The 17,431-nt window shown below is 46.8% G+C and overlaps 2 protein-coding genes across 2 annotated transcripts; one reads left to right on the top strand and one right to left on the bottom strand.

The window, feature by feature from the left end:
- Positions 1-369: 369 nt before the first annotated feature.
- Positions 370-1,831, bottom strand: LOC129339217 (olfactory receptor 6-like). Its single transcript, XM_054993816.1, has 2 exons — positions 1,748-1,831; positions 370-1,317 (listed from the first exon to the last, which is right to left on the bottom strand). The coding sequence occupies exons 1-2, from the start codon at positions 1,829-1,831 to the stop codon at positions 370-372; spliced, it is 1,032 nt and encodes a 343-aa protein (XP_054849791.1).
- Positions 1,832-15,633: 13,802 nt separating this feature from the next.
- LOC129339216 (olfactory receptor 6B1-like) lies at positions 15,634-16,596 on the top strand. Its single transcript, XM_054993815.1, has one exon. It carries the CDS (start codon positions 15,634-15,636, stop codon positions 16,594-16,596), a length of 963 nt encoding a protein of 320 aa, XP_054849790.1.
- Positions 16,597-17,431: the final 835 nt, after the last annotated feature.

Here is a 17,431-nt window from a genome sequence, read left to right as displayed (position 1 = left end):
GCTGTTCAATCCATATCTCTTTGCCAAATCATCTCTCTGAACAATGTCCTTGTAGTACAGAGCTCTTGCCTCTGTAAAAAAGCCTTTCTGCATAATTCAGTTGTGCATAATTAGTGGAAAGCCAGGACAGTGGGAGCTATCAGGCACGCCATTCCATAAGGTGGTGGTGACCACAACAGAGAATGTGCGTGTACAGTCAGTTGTTGCCCATTTGCAGGGTGGAAGCCGCAGAAGGCCCTGTTCAGATGAACGATGCAGCCATGGAAACACAGAGGAAGAGTGGTGGTCCCGAACAAACCTGCAGACCCTGCAACTGTCATAGTTTCCTCTATTATATTCGTTGAACATCCAGAGCTTCTACTATGATTGCTAAAAGCTCGAGGATGACCTGAATTTCTTAACCAGTTTTCTCAAGGCTTCCTTAACCTCCTTGTTTCTCAAACTATATATGAGGGGATTAACCATCGGAGTCATGACAGTATAAACGAGAGAGAACACTTTTAATGAACTTTTCATTACGAGGCTTTCTGGAAGGAGATACACAATCATTATAGAGGTATAGAAGATAATGACAACAATAAGGTGTGATGAACAGGTGGAAAATGTCTTTTGCCTCCCAGTGGCAGAGGGTATTCTCAGAATAGCTAATATAATGAAAATGTATGATGCTATGGTCAACAGAAATAGAGGAAAAGTGAAAACAAAAGATAACATAAAGGCTACTGCTATCAGCAAAGAAATGTCACTGCAGGTCAACTTGCTCAATGGTATGAAATCACAGAAGAAATGGTCAATTCCATTGAAGCCACAATAAGTTAATTGTGACATCCAGGCAGCCACAACAGAGGCACAAAACCAGCCACTTACCCAAGATCCAACTACCAAAGAAACACAAAACTTATTATTCATTTGCAATCGATACTGCAGTGGCTTGCAAATAGCTAAATACCTATCATAAGACATTGCGGATAGAATACAATTTTCTGCTGGTGAAAGTAAACCAAATACATATAATTGTACAAAACAACCAGAGAAAGAAATAGTTTTATCCCCTGTCAGAAAGCTGGCCAGCATTCTGGGCAGGAAGACTGAAGTGTAACAAATCTCCAAACAAGCCAAGTTTCCCAGGAAGAAATACATGGGTGTATGGAGGTTCCTGTCAGTCACAACCAGCATAATAATGAGAAGGTTTCCAGTTATAGATACTACATAGATTACTAGGAACAGTAAGAACAGAAGAATCTGCAGTTGTGGGTGCTCTCCAAATCCAAGAAGGATAAATTCTGTGATGATGGTTTGATTTAAAAAACTGTATACCTAGAGGGAAAAAATGGAAGGATTATTATGAACTGATTTACAAAACTTATTGTAACACAGGCTATTTAAACATATCGTTATAAGAACAATGACAACAATAATAATTAGCACATACAGTATTTTCATTTGTTAAAAACACTTTTTAGTACATAGTCCCCAAACATTGTTAACAATACCCTACAGTTGGTTAGTATTATTAATCTGATTTTGTAGAATGTCTACAAAGGTGCTGAGGACTGGAAAGACAGATGTGCTCAGGCCAGCTCCTGGTATCATGGTTCAGGACAGGAGAGATGTAAACACAGCTTATATTTTTAACCACTAAATTACAGTGATTACCTCCCTGCAGGAGGACATGGAGGGAATTCAAAAGCCAACTTTATTTTATAGTGAGATAAGGATGTTGAGCAGCCAAAGAAGTGACACTTACCCAGTACCAGATCACAGTGTGGGCATCTGTTGGGGGTATGGAACAGTCAGGCCCTCTCTGTTGGTAGATCCTTGTATTCTGCATGTGTTTACCCTGACACTGACCCTGAAAAATTATAAACCTCCCCATCTTCTCCTTGACAAGCTTTTACCAATGGTCAAGGGAGGAACACCATGCCCTTTCTTCCTAGACCCAAGGTCTTTGGGACAAGAATAATGGCACCACCCATTCGAGTCCCAATTCTATGAAAGCATCCAAGATGCTACTGGACTTTAATCTTGTAAATAAAAAAAAACACCTTTCAAATAAATGCATTAAAAAAAAACTAAGAAGAAATATTTAAGAAGGTCCAGCAGGGCTGGTTGGATCCAGGAAGCTTTTTCACTCAATCTCACCAAGTTATCCTCCTTAACTATTTCCCCCACTGACTTATGTGTTTTTTGTTCTTGCAGGACACGTAATTTCCAGCAAAGCCTTTTTGGTTGTCGAAGGGGATCTTTTGCAGAAAAAAACTGACTAGATCCAACCCTATAGATTTTTGGCAAATCCAAACTGGTGAATAAATGTGAAAATAGTTAGAATACCCAGAAAGTTTAAATGAAATTCTTATCAGGAAAGAAGGACTATATATTTGTCCAATTTTTCTGAATACTTACTAGTATTTTCATTGTTACAATAATTTGGTATTGTAATATGATGGAATGATTATCTGAAAAATAAAACAACATATTAGAAAGACAAGCATCTTATTTGCTACCAGGAAGCAATCTCTGCCACCAGACAGTATCTGTTCCCCCAAGACATTCCAAGTGACATGTTCAGGGGAATTAACTGAACAACAGTTTCTCTAAATTCACCTCTCATGCCCCGGGGAATAGTACCAGAAAGGGACTTCTCACGGCTCTCATAAGAGCTACACAACTAAATTGCTGTGCACCAGGAGAACTAGAAATAAGTCGATAGGGCCATTTTAGTTTCTTTTTTATTTCTATGGGGTGGATTGAATCAGCATTTCTGCTTATGAAAAATGGAGTATGGGAACTCTTTGGCAACCCAAAAGGCTATGCTGGGAATCACAGGTCCTGCAAAAGCAATGTAAGATGGGGACTATCGTAAGGAGGGGACTTAGCAAGACTGAGTGAAAAAAACTGGCTGGTTCCAGCTCTATATGTTGTCATTGGCTTTGGTTCACCTCAATTGGGTTATTGCTTTTGGTGATTAATTTTATGGCATTTTACCCCATTTTAAAAGGAAGCTGATGACTTACCGGCAAGCTGGGTTGGCCCCGGGTGCAAGATGAAGTGGAGGCGGGATTAGTGAAGGAGGAGGAGTGTCCATCCCTCGCTGGTCCAGCTGCATAGTCAGAGCCATTTCACCCAAGCATCTGCAGGAACAGCGTGTCAGCCACTCAGCAGGTGAGGGCAGATAATTGGGTGGGCTCTCCCATTTCCTGGGGGTGGGATAGCATGCTACGGGGCTTGGGGACCTTCTCCCCAGCAGCGCAATCGCGGCTGCCTCTCCCACTGCCCACGCGATGGCCCGGTGGTTGCCCGGTGGCCTTCATGGGCTAGGAGTGGGGGGCCTTTATCCAGCGCGATGCAGGCTGGGGCTGCCCGGCTTGCTGCTTGCACAGGCAGCTGCGCCGCTGCTGCCCGGGCCCGGGGGCCTTCAGTGCCGAGGTGCTTGGGGCCTGGGGATGTGTTGGGCTCTGATGGGGGCGGGGATGGCAGGGGACTTTGCCGTGAGGTGCCATGGCATGTGCCGGGCACTGCCCAGGCCTGCCTGGCCTTCTCCCTTTGAGGTTGGCCAGGCAGCCTAGCACTGCCTAGGCCCTGCCCCAGCTATGGCTGGCTAGTGGTCCCCCCACTCCCTGGCCTGGCTGCGGCTGGTTGGCAGCCACCCTTTGGCTTCGCTGGGTGCCTGCTTCATACTCCCCCACGGGCCTGGCCAGGAGGGGTTTTTTGGCATCAGGGGCTGCACCTTGATCTGGCAAGGGAGGGCCCAGGATTGGTCCCCTACAGCTCCCAGCTTGACTTAATGGGGATGCCAGCCTCCAGGTGGTCGCTGGAGATCTCCTGGAATTCAGCTGATCTCCAGGTGCATGAGATCAGTTTCCCTGGAGCACAGGGCTCCTTTGGGGAGAGGACGCTATGGCATCACACCACTTCTGGCTCCTCCCCTCCTAACCCCACCCTTGCCAGGCTTCACCCCCCTTTATCTCCAGGAATTTCATAACTGGGACACTGCAACCCTTTGACAGATGCTGGAAATGGCACGTTGCATTGGTCAGCCTCAGCAGGTGGCACGGGCTCATGTGACTGCCTCACAGATGTGGGCAGTTCTTCTCTTTGTCTTTCACAGGATGGCACCAAATTCGAGTTCCAGGAGCAAGGTGGCAGCCGCCACCACCTGCTGGGTCCCGCTTACAAGGGTCACGGCGGGGTCACCCTGCAAGACATGGGGGACCCTCGCAGGGCACCCAGTGGCATGGGTGGCCTCTGCAAGGCACCCAGTGGTGGCCGAGCAGTGCTCTCAGGGAAGAGCCAACACAGGGGCCTGGGCAGCATGGGACCACCCCCACTCAGCTCGTCATGGGCAATCCCCACCGCCAGTGGTTCCCAGTGAGGCTCCTATTGGGTACCATCTGCCCTCTCGGGTGAGGGAATGCATCTTGAATGGGTACTATGTGGACGTGTTCACCCTGCTGCAATCACAGGAGCCAGTGGGAGACAGCAGATCCCCCAGAAAGCGCAGATGACATGACAGAGAGCGGCCAGCTGGGCACACTTTCATTAATTGGATTCTGGGGTACTGCGAGTACGCAGGGGTGGTTCAGGCAGTATACCCCAAACGTGCTTGGCACCTGACCATGCACATGAGGGAGTTCATGCACATAAAGGCCACATCAGGCAAGCGGGCAGCCTTGAAATACGACTAAACCTTCGGGAAGAAGGCCTCCAGTAATGATCTCACTCGCTGGGACCAGCCGGACAGCATGGGCTGGCTACGGATGGTTAATAACAGCGGCACTGGGGAGCAGCCCCAGGCTAAGGGTTCAGGGTTCAGGCGACACACCACTAGATGGCCATGCTGGGAATTCAATGTAGGGGGCTGCCGTAAGACAAGGTGCTGCTTTGACCACATGTGCAAGGACTGCCGTGGCCACCATCCATGGTGAGATTGCCCCAGGGGCACCAGATCTCAATGGCCCTTTCGAGGGGGAGCAGTGGAGAACAGAGCCAAAGGGGATGATGGGAGCCGGGCACCAGCAGAAGGCGGCCAGGGTAGCGCCGCAGGTCCTGGGAAGAAGTGAGGCAGCCAGCCCAGGGGTTAGCATTCTCTCGCCCGGACACTGGTCTCCCCGGCTGGTCTCCCTTGGCTGCAGCGATACACCAACACCAACCAGGCGGCTGCCACTATGCTCTAGGAGGGGTTCAAGGAAGGTTTTAAGATACTGTATGTGGGCCCATGGGTTGCCACAGATGCTCCCAACCTGAAGTTGGCATGGGACATCCCTGGCGTGGTGGCGGCTAAGATACGAAAGGGGGTGAATGTGGGGCGAGTGGCTGGCCCATTCAGTGCACCTCCCATTACTAACCTGAGGGTCTCCCCACTTGGCGTGGTCTCAAAGAAGGTGCCGGGAGAGTTTCCACTGATACATCACTTGTCCTACCCGAAAGGCGCATTCGTGAATGAGGTAATCCCACCAGAACTCTGCACCGTGCACTATGCTTCTTTTGATTAGGCTGTCAATTTGGTGCAGGTCTGTGGCTGTGGCGCACTCATGGCCATGTATGACATACAATCCACCTTCCGGCTACTGCCTGTCCACTCGGAGGACTGGTGCCTCTTGGGGTTCAAATTTCAGGACAAGTGTTATATAGACAAGGACATGCCTATGGGTTGTGCCGTGACCTGCTCGGCCTTTGAGACGTACAGCACATTTCTCAAGTGGGCACTGAAAGATCTGGCTTGCTCCCCATTCATCTCTCATTACCTGGATGATCTTTTCATGGTGGGGCTGGCGGGCAGTGGTGAATGCCAGAGGCTCCTGGGCCTGTTCCAGGGGTTGGCCGTGGAGCTAGGCATCCCGCTGGCCCAAGAGAAGACCGAAGGTCCCTCCACCTGCCTATCATTCCTGGGGATAGAAATAGACTCTGTGCAGGGCACCTGCAAACTACCCCTTGAAAAGCACAAGGGACTTCAGGAGAAGGTGACATTCATGCTTAAGGCTAAGAAGAAGACACTGAGAGAGGTGCAATCACTCCTGGGCAGCCTGAAATTTGACTGCAGGGTGGTGGCACAAGGGAGGCCGTTCTGTGCCCGACTGGCCAGAACAATGGCTGGGGTGACGGTGCCGCATCACCACATTTGGGTCAATGAGAAGCTAAAAGCGGATCTGCGGATCTGGGACACCTTCCTGCGGGATTACAACGGCATGTCCTGGTGGCGGGAGCCCCTCGACCTAGGGGCATCCCTCCAAGTGCACTCTGACACTGCCAGGGGCGTGGAATTTGGAGTGTACTGGGAGGGTCGTTGGTGCGCTCAGAGGTGGCCCGTGGCCTGGTTGGGGGAGGGCATTCTCAGGGACCTTATGTTCTTGGAGCTCTTTCCGATCCTGGTCGCAATAGTACTCTGGACGGACCAGTTCCACAATAGTAAGGTTCTCTTTTGGTGTGACAACCAAGTGGTGGTGCGAGTGGTGAACAGGCAGACTTCACATTCAGAGCATGTTATGCGGCTGGTGTGCAAACTGGTACTCCTGGGTTTGCAGCACAACATCGTGTTTGGAGCACACCACATACCCCGGGTTGACAACAACATAGCGGACACCCTTTCTCGCTTTCAGGAAGACTGGTTTCAGGAGATGGCACCAGACACAGAACAACACCCAGACCCCTTCCCATAGGGGCTGTGGGAACTTTGGAACATCGGATCCTGCAGGGAGTTTTGAATTCGCTGGCACCAATTACCAGGCGGGCATACGGGGCAGCTGTCACTGCATTCACAGCATTCCTCTCGAAGCAGCTTGCCCGGATGAAAGAGGATATGCTGGAGGAGACTCTATTGGAATATCTGGCATGGATGGATGAAGCAGGATACGCACCCAAGACCATTAGGTTGCATGTGGCAGCCATCTTGTTCTTCTGCAAGGCAATGTGGTGGCCTGACCCAACAGGCAGCTTCCTGGCCCTCTGGGCCATGGCGGGTTGGGCCCGCTGGGAGCCTCCTCGCCGGGACTCCCGATGACCCATCACGGCTGACATTTTTCAGGTCATTTTGGGGCAACTGGGTGTGATATGCCACTCATCCTTTGAGGTCACACTGTTCAGGGCAGCCTTCAGCCTTGCATTCTACGGAAGTGAGCTGGCGACAGCGTTGGCGGGGTACCAGACCAGCAGGGCATTGGCATGGGCAGACATTTCACTCAGGGCTGGTGGGTTGCTTTTCAAGGGCTGGCGGTCCAAGACTGACCAGCAGGGCCCTTGAGCAGTGGTTTGGCTCCAAGGCAGGGGGCTCCTTGCCTGGTACGGGCAGTCAAGGAGTACCTGGATAGGCACCCAGCCACACCGGGCCAACTCCTGGTGCACGCCAACAGCAGACTGCTCACCAGGTACCAGTTCACCACTGTCCTTAGGTCCAGCCTGAGAGCAGCAGTCCTCCCACCGGCTGAATACAGGTCCCACTCATTCTGCATTGGGGCAGCAAGCACAGTGGCCGAGGTGGGGTTGTGCACTGACCGTATAAAAACCATTGGCAGGTGGGCTTCCAGAGCATACATGGATTATGTCAGGAGAGAATATACTAATGTTGTGTGATCTAGTTACAGGCACGGCATCCCCCGAGGAGAGACGGCGTGGCCGGCGACACCATGATGTGATTGACAACTGGTACAGCTCAGGCTGGGGGATGCGAATGGGCCCCCTGGGGGTCCTGGCAGAGATCTTGAGGGCCATTTATGCCAGTCGCCTTCAGGGGTCAGGGAGGAATTTTTTCCTGCAGGGGCCAGATTGGCCAAGGCCTCTTGGGGTTTTTTCACCTTCCTCTGGGTGACGTCGGGGACCCTGGGGGTGGCTCCATTTTTCTTGGTTGCAGCAGCTGGAGTGTTGGCGGGAGTCAGGCCTTCAGCCTTCCTTCTGTGGTGGTTTTTGAGGCATTGGGCCGGATCCCAACAGGGTGAGTGGGCCTTCGGGACTTCTCACCCCGACAGATCTGGAAGCAAGGGTTGCCAGGCAGGGCCGGTGATGGAATAACATGTGCTGAGGTGCCAGCAGGAGGCTGGCGGGTGATGCATCAGTTGGCAGCCAGGCCTACGATGCCAATGGGAATCTGTGCCCAGATGCCAGACCAATGCTCCATCCAGCTGTAATCAATAAAATTGTGGCCATTTCTAACCCAGGCAAGTGTCTGGTGTGATTCTTAACCTCAATGCAGTCTGACATAGCACATAGGGGACAATGTTATTTTACCTTATAGACCATTTTTATGCTATTTGCACACATTTTATACACAACAATCACAAAAAATAATGTTGGGAAATGCCTGCATTTCTAAGTTTTATATCCTACCACTTTGCTTGGCAAAGTTTCTTCCACACTTAAGGACCTCCCTTTTCGGAGATGGCAACCCCCATGGAGATGGCTTGCCACCATCAGGAATCCTGGAAACACATACAGTGCTCACACTCCCAGCAAATGGAACAACTATAGAGTTGCCACTGGGTGGAACAATTGCTTTGTAACAGATGCTTACTCTGTGAAAATAAATTCTTGCTTTTAAACTGGGGGACCATTTCCAAAGTTAATTTTCACAGCTGGTTTTATGTCTAACACCAATTTTATTAAGTGGTATGTTTGCTAATTAGCCAGAAATCTTACAACTTGTTTAAGTTTCATTTTTTCAAGCTACTTGGATTTTTTCTCCATCAAGCATCTCTCCAAGTTCACTAATTTAAGCAACTGGAAAACTGAAAGATATCTGAAGATCTGGGAGGGGGGGGGGGACTTGGCATTTACCTTGTGCTGTTGGCGTGGTCTCCTTTTGCATACAGACAAAGCACATATATGCCCTGGTGCCCATGCCATGATGTCACTTTCAGAAGTGATGTCATTGCACTGGCCACAGGAGCACTCCTGCACTCCACGTGGGGCCAATTTGTTCTGTGGAAGCTCTCCCGTAGCCGGTGCAATGACATCAGTTCCGCGAATGACATTGGCACGCCCATTGGGAGCATGTTCCAGGGGAGCCTGCCAGAGGGTGACCTCTGGGGGCTTGCCACCTCCCGCTGATTGCTGGCATATTGGCAGGCAAGGGAGCAAACCCCTGGGAGTTTGCCCACCACCACCGGGCACCTTGGAACCCTAGCAACCCTACATAGAGTACATTAACCCCTAGTATGCCATAATCTTTAAGAGGTAAACTACAAGAGGCATCAGCTGCACAGTTATGTCCTCTGCAGGAGATAGGAAACTCAAGATGCAGATAACTCCATCACAAAATAATTTGTATGGTGGGAAGTGTCTTCTTAATTTCCCATTCCTTTCAAGGCACCTCAATTTCTCGCTAATCCTCCAAACCTTCTTGTCTCTTTCTTCTTTCTTTTATTTCCCCCTCTTTCCTACCTGTGCCTGCCTCTCTCTCTATGCATTCTCATTTACTCTTCCTTTCCCCCACTTATTTTGCTGTTCCCCAAAGGTCTGAGGGGGTAACACTGCATCAGTGTAACTCTGTGCAGAAGAAATACAGAGATTAGAAAAAAACCTACCCCACTCCCAAACATTTTAACCATATTTGCTCCCCCATGCCAAAAAAATGCCAAAGGGGAATCAAGGTTGAACAGATACCAGAAATGCTCTACTGTTGCAGTTTAGTAGTAGTTTGAGATGGGTTGGTCATTTAATTGACAAGGAAATTTCTCAGTGGGGCTGTCCTGATAATGGAAGCCTGAGGCACAGAGTAAGTTTCCAGTAGGCCTGTCTGCCAATTCTCCAGCAGGCCTAAATTTCCCAAGATCCTTCCAAACCTTAGGATTGGACTGAGGGCCAAGCTACACATGACGAATGACACTTGAACAGCAAGTGTATTTCTCCCTGTTCACTTGCCTGTTCTCCCTGTTCACTCCCTGTTCACTCAATCCACTTGCCGTTCAAGTGTCATTCGTCATGTGTAGCTTGGCCCTGAGAGAAATTGGAGGAAAAAGGAAGGCCAATCAACACCAAAGAGGCTTTGCCACAGGAGAACTAGTATAAGGCCTCCCTGTAAGGGAATGCATTAGGGATCCCAGGTGCCTGCCAGTGGTGGGCAATGTGCCAGTGGTTTATCTTCTTGCCTGCTGGGACATCCTGCACTGCCCGCAGAGATCACCTGCCACCAGCAGACACCACACGAAAACACATGGTGTGTATGCTCCAAGGAGGCATGACAACGTCACTTCATGAAGTAATGTTCCCATGCAGGCCACTATGCTCCCACATTTAATTGGAGTCAATTTTGGCTCCAAACGTGCCAAAATTAGTGCCATGTGAAGCATGGGAGCATGCCTGTGGCCGGCATGATGTGCACGTCCCCAAGAATGCACCTGTGCAAAGACAAGAACGCTCAGGACATGAGGTAAGTGCCATGTCCCCCTACTCCCAGTAGTAGGGTATAGGATCCTGGCAACCCTAGAAGGCATTCTTCTCCTGGAAGCTGTCAGGCAGAGAAGAAGCTACCATCAGGAGAGACTCCATCACCCGGGGAGGGAGGGTTAGACCCAGGAATGGCCAGGAATTGTAAGGACCAATCAGTTAGTTGTGTTCAGAGGCTTCATTGTTTTCTTGCCTGCTCCTTCATGTATTAATCTTGCCAAGCTTATTGAAAAGTATCCCAATATATCTATTGCTCATAAGTGTCTTCCCCCCACACTTGTTCGGCGATTGCCCATCTTGTTAAATAAAACAGTTTGTTTTACTCTTTCTTGGTCACTCATCTCTAGCTTGATTTGTCATTTGGTAATGCCCTCCCCAATAGAGGGATGTCTCTTGAAAGGGAGGGGGTACTGGGGGCCCTCTATAGCTGAACTCTCAGACCAGAGAAATGGCAACTAGTCAGATCCTTGCCTGCTCCAGGGCTGAAGAGGGCAGGAGGGAAGGGGGTGTGTTTGTGGGGCTAGAGGGCTGGTGGAAGAGGATGCTTTTATTGGATAGACCCCTGCAAGGCCCCACGATGGGCATTGTCCTCAAGGGGCACTGGTGGTCAGAAGTAAGCAGAGCTAAGCCCCAGGTATTCTCTCAATACCTCAGGGGCCACTTTGCTCAACCCTTCATCCACAGTGGGAATTGGTGTCAGACGACCAATTGTCTTGTCCTGCACTGCTGCCAGTTTTCAGGAAAAAGCAATGGATGAGCTAACATCCATTGTTTGCACCACTAAGTTGAGTGATCCCTGCAGAACTGGTTTATAGCACCACCAGGTCACTCAATTTGGCTAGTTCCTAGGGCTGGCAAGACCTTGGTCAGAAGATCCTCCATCCCTAGCTCCCATTTCCCGCCACTGCTCCAAGTTGCCGTGGGGAAAAGTTAAAAAAAAACCCTCACTGATATTTGGAGTATGAAGATGTCACTTCCAGGGAAACCTGGGAATTATGGATGTAGCTCTTGGAATCACTGAAAACTCTATATTAAAACAATTTTTCTGGCAATTTATAGAGATACTGCTATCAATTCCAGGCATTCCCCAGAACTGACATAATTGTGATTGCAACGATGTCCCCCATGCCCCCACTCCAACATTCCTGTCAGTTGCCAGGCTCAACCTGGTAACTCTACCTGTTCCAGGGCCATTTTCATTTCCCAGTCCGCTCTTAGTCCTAGAAACTATTTTTCATGAATTAGCCCCCAGGGTGACCCTTCGCTTCCACATCATGCTGGGAAGGACATCATACCCTGCTCAACACCAAAATGTTCTGGAACATGTGGGAACCATTGGTGGGGGGTGAGACTGGAAGCAGAAGATCTTACCCTCCCAACAGGGGACTTTAAATCCTAGTTCCATGTAAATAGAAAATGGGCAAAGCAGGAAGAATATTTTACACACACAAACACAGAGTCTTTCTTTGCTGAGAAGGTTTCTATTTGCAGGGATTTTTTAAAGTGAAAGAGTACTCAGGATTGAAAATCATCACCAGGAAGACCCTTCAGTAATGCAGTCCAGTCTAGCAAATCAGAATTCTATCATCTTACTATCTTGCATGTGTAAATGAGAACTTGGTGGCAGCTTCCTCTCCTCTCTCTCTTGGTGGCTGATATGGTTCAGTCCATTTTTTATCCTCAGTATCTGACCACCTCATTCCCATCTCTTCCAGTAGTAAGAAGACCTAAGTAAAGTTTTAGATGAATTACCAAGAAGCAGAAGAGGCAGTGAAAAAAGGGAAAGCCACACTGAAGCACATGGTCAGTAAGGAGGACTGTGGGCCTTTCTTCAAGTGAGGTCCCTCCAACTGTCTGCAACATACGTTCAATAAGAGATATACCTTCCCCTGCTACTTCTAGCCCCCTTTCTTGTGTGATATTTCCCTACTGCAGCCTTGGCTCAAACAGCTACCATGGTAGCACTGCATCAAAATTAGTTGACCAAATATAAAACAGCATCAAATTCCCTCTGTGGACAGTTATGCTGGCCTTATCTAATTGGACAAGTGCTGCCCCCCTCCATATAGGGTTGTACAAGTTAACTAAAAATATCAGATAAATTAACAGAGAGGGAACACATAAGAACAGGAGCAGCAGTGCACTTTAGATATTGCTTCTTTTTTAAAAAATCCCTCCTCTGCAGATTCATTCATATGGGTTCAGGCAGATGTCTGCTTACTCATTAATTATGAAAATGCATGCACTTGTGGGGTTTTTTTGGGGGGGGGAGCTGACAGACTTGGCTCAATAAAAAGCTATCACTACATAATACGTGTAGAGAATGAAGAGAAAGGTAGCTGTTATAATTATGCCATCTGCAGTATGCAAATATTGCATAATTAGATGTGCTAAATGATAAAACAAATGATTTCAAACCAACAGAGTGACGAATTAAGAGAAAAAATTATCCTTGGCACATCACTGATCCTGCTACCTCTTAAAAGTGAGTTGAGAATTTATCAGATTTTTTGTGTCCATAGATGCTATAGGTGAATGCACAAACCTCTAGCTATATACACATAGGTTCACTGATAAATGGTTATAGCTGGGACAGAAACTTTGGGTTGAGAAAACAAATTTAAGCTTAGTGTGTATTAAATCAACCTATAGCTTCATTGTGATGCATTTTCATTTCCTTTTTTGTCATCCCCCATCATTGATGAATATTCAGATGTGATGCTCGTACTTGTTTATAAATTGTAGAACAACATAAAGCACGATAAAGCTAATATTATTAAAATGTATATTATTAAAATGTATTTCCAAATTCCAAAATGCTTACCAGGGGAATGGGGAGGGGGGGGCAGGAATTTTCAAACAGTTGCAAAAGCTTTAACTCAAGGCATTTGAGTAGGACCCTAATATTTGTGAACAGAAATCCACTTATCTCTTTGTCATGTCCTTCTACTGAAGCTGTCTGTGCAGTCATAGTCATACAGATAAGCTGGTCCTGAGGATTGAGGATCGTCTCTGAATTGCATGGCTTGTGGTACAGGAGCTGGGTGGGGTGAGGGAGGAATAGGCAGAAATCACAAAAAGTGTTTGGGTCCAGCCATTTGTTGCTTGAACATCCTGAGATGGCTGCTTTGTAGGGCACTATAGCAAGGAATGCAAAAAATACCATATGGAATTAGATGCAGTCAGCAGGAAGATGGGAGATTTAACAAGGAGGGGAACTGGAAAGGGCTGGGTTAAAAACTGGCTGGATACCACCCATGATGTCCAGAAGTCTCTTCTGGTTTGATTTCAAAAATAAAACCAGATTTGGAGCATAACACAGTTCTCTGGTGCTTTAAAAAAAATATTTTTGGCATCTTTCCCCCTCTTATGGTATGGATGTACACCTACCTGTTGTTAAAATAACTGGAAGAAAGCAATAAGCAAGGTGAGAGGTAGGAGATTCACAAAAAGCAATGTGCAGCCTCGGTCCTATACATTTTACAGAAAAGTAAATCCTTTTGTGTTCAATGATGCTTATTACCAAGTAACTATGTGTACATGTTTACAACCCTAGCTCCTCAGCCTAGCTAGGAGGAGAACAATGCATAGGCTGAGCTTGAGAAAAGCCTGCTAGAAGAAACCTGGTTACAGTGCTGAGAACAAAAGGTGTGGCAGCAGGATGCAAGGTGAGTGTGGGGTGTGTTGATCGATAAACATTAGAGACTCAGGGCCAAGCTACACATGACGAATGACACTTGAACAGCAAGTGTATTTCTCCCTGTTCACTTGCCCTCCACTCAATCCACTTGCCGTTCAAGTGTCATTCGTCATGTGTAGCTTGGCCCACTGTAAGTAAAATAATAACAGTGACCATCATGTGTTTCAGACATACTGACTTCCAAAGTGGATATGTATGTGTTTGCTTTGCCACTTCAGAAAAACCTGAACACTTCAAGATATGTTTAACTTGGAATAGAGAAGACTCAGGGCCAAGCTACAAGTGACGAATGACACTGGAACGGCAAGTGTATTTCTCCCTGTTCACTTGCCCTCCACTTGCGCTCCACACGATCCACTTGCTGTTCAAGTGTCATTCGTCACTTGTAGCTTGGCTCTGAGAAGGCATGTAATTACATGCTTCATGTTCCAGAAGGATTACCAGATGGAATAGGACAAAGATTTGTTCTCTTCTGCTCCTGCTCCTGAGATCTATTCATCTAATGGGCTGAAATTCATAGGAGGGTACAGTGGACAGAACAGAATCATCCACTCTTCACAAAGCCCAGAACCAAATTTCTCACAGTGCTTTTGAAGGGCTTAAGCTCTTTCTAAGGGCCAAGCTACAAGTGACGAATGACACTTGAATGGCAAGTGGATCAAGTGAAGGGCAAGTGAACAGGGAGAAATACACTTGCCGTTCAAGTGTCATTCGTCACTTGTAGCTTAGCCCTTAGAAGCCGAAAAGCTGATATTTCTCCTTTCAGACATTGACCTGTTCATACAGAGTGTCACTGTTATTTTGACAGTTAGGGAAATATGAGGGAAAGGGGCATCTGAAGGTGTCATGTTTTAATATGAGAGGTTTTATACCTGGATATTTTAGTGCTGATATCTATGATACATGTCTTCTTTTCACTCAACTCACTGTGTCTCTTTGTAATGAACTTGCCTACATACAATAAATGCTTCTATCTTTAATAGCAGAAATTTGAGAAAAAATCCTAATGATGACGGCTGCTCAATAAAAGAACCAGTTGCCTCGAGATGTTGCTGGAGGTATTAAAGAGACAGCTGGACAACCATCTCTCCGGGATCCTCTAGCTTTGGATTTATTGCACTCACCATAGGCTTGGACTAGTGACCCCTTCTCACTTAAGAATCTTACAATGGTATATACCATTCTTCTTGATCTTTTACCCTTCTCATAAATATGACAAGATCACACATTTCAGTTTAACATACATTTAAATAAGATTTTGATGCCTTTAAAAAATGGCTGACCAAAATGGAATATACAACTGTTTTGAAAAAATCATAACAGTTGCTATTTAATTGTTAAAACTTGTTATTTAGATCTAAAATGTATGGGACTGTGCCTTCCAAAATTTGGTATTTTTAGTCTGATTTCAATGGGAGAATAACATTTCTCCTCTACTAATTCAATGGGATTTATTAGAGTTTGTCTTCTCTACATCTCCCTTTATTTTAGACATTTCCTATATTATTAAATAACAAGACTTACTAATTGTGTTCTGCAGGTGTAGGATCCCATCACTGATGTATACAGTGATAAGGACTGTTTTGAAGATGGAAAACCAAACAATCATCTCTGAATTCATTCTGATGGGTTTTCCCACTGGATTAGAGATCCAGCTTTTTCTTTTTGTGGTCTTCTTCCTCACCTACATACTAACAGTCCTGGAGAATCTCATCATTATCTCAGTGGTAAAAGGCAACCGGAACCTACACAAGCCAATGTACTTCTTCTTGGGAAACTTGTCATTCTTGGAAATCTGGTATATCAGTGTCACACTTCCAAAACTCCTGCTAGACTTCTGGTCACAGAACAAAATGATCTCCTTCCAGAGTTGCATGGTCCAGCTTTACTTCTTCATTTCTCTTATGTGTACTGAATGTGTCCTCCTAGCTGTCATGGCATATGACCGCTATGTTGCCATATGCAATCCACTTCGTTATCCTGTCATCATGACCCATAGATTGTGCTTCCAGCTAGGTTTGCTCCCCTGGGTGTGTGGCTTTTCTATCTCTTTAGTAGAGGTAATCTTTATCTCTAGACTGAGCTTCTGTGGCCCTGGAGTCATCAATCACTTTTTTTGTGACATCTCTCCTGTACTTAACCTCTCCTGCACCGATATGTCAGTGGCTGAGCTGGTGGATTTCATTTTGGCCTTGGTCATCCTCTTGATGCCACTCTCCATCACCATCTTGTCCTACCTGTTCATCATTATTTCAATTTTTCATATTCCTACAAATCAAGGAAAGAAAAAAGCCTTCTCAACCTGTGCTTCACATCTCACTGTGGTCATCATCTTCTTCTCAACAACAGTCTTCATGTATGCCCGACCCAGAAAAATCCACCCCTTTAACCTCAACAAAATTGTGTCCATCTTCTATGCTGTAATCACTCCAGCTCTCAATCCTCTCATCTATTGCTTGAGAAATAAAGAAGTGAAAGAGGCATTAAAAAGAAATTTGGGTAGGAAATGTCCAGTTGGATAAGCCAATCAAGGCTGGTTTCCAAATGACTGAGGGCCAAGCTACACATGACGAATGACACTTGAACGGCAAGTGGATTGAGTGGAGGGCAAGTGAACATGGAGAAATACACTTGCTGTTCAAGTGTCATTCGTCATGTGTAGCTTGGCCCTCAGGGAAACTAGATGAGGTAGTGGGAAATCCCAAATCAGAAGTTGCTACTTTCTCCTCTAATCTGCTCCCTAGAGCAGGGGCAGAAGGGGTTCTATGCCACCAACTATAAGTAGGAGCACACAGCAAGGAAGGACCTGGCATTTTTTCTGTTTTGAGGAGTGAAGGAATTAGCAGTTGCTTTGTTCCATTGGATTCAGGTGCTGGTGCAGCAACAAAAACAAATGCTTACCAGATTTTTCACCTAAATGGTAGTATTTACACACTACTGGAAACATATGGTGATAGTTAAGTCATTCCTATTGGTTTCTCATCAATAACATATTCCCACCCTCTTTCAGAACTGGTTGAGTCCTATTCCCACCCACCCCCCCTACTTGCCATCATAAAATGGCACCTGCCAATTTGGCCTATGAGTGCAAATTTCGACCAGCTTTTGTTGTTCCACTTAGCATCACAACAACGTGCCTGTCAAGATCTAAGTAAAAAACAGCTTTGAGCAAGTGCAAAGTATCCACATGCATGCTTTTTGCCAGTAGAAGCAGGGGGGATGATAGGCAGTTTGCAATCAATGCTGACCAGTGTTATTATTATTTCGCTGGAAAAGTAAGATAGTTACAAATTTGTGATTTAGAAGTGAACCCCCTGTGTATTCCCAAGTAATATGCTGAACAGCACAATTTTTTTG

The sequence above is a fragment of the Eublepharis macularius genome, chromosome 12 (assembly GCF_028583425.1).
Source record: "Eublepharis macularius isolate TG4126 chromosome 12, MPM_Emac_v1.0, whole genome shotgun sequence".
NCBI classification, from domain to species: domain Eukaryota; kingdom Metazoa; phylum Chordata; class Lepidosauria; order Squamata; family Eublepharidae; genus Eublepharis; species Eublepharis macularius.
The sequence above is the reverse complement of the archived record's forward strand: the minus strand, read 5'-3'. Positions and strand labels throughout refer to the sequence as shown.

Coding starts and splice junctions, on each gene's coding strand:
- LOC129339217 (XM_054993816.1), bottom strand. CDS start 1,831: ATGCAGAATACAAGGATCTACCAACAGAGAGGGCCTGACTGTTCCATA. Junction 1,318..1,747: donor ACACTGTGATCTGGTACTGG/GTAAGTGTCACT, acceptor TTTTCCCTCTAG/GTATACAGTTTTTTAAATCA.
- LOC129339216 (XM_054993815.1), top strand. CDS start 15,634: ATGTATACAGTGATAAGGACTGTTTTGAAGATGGAAAACCAAACAATC.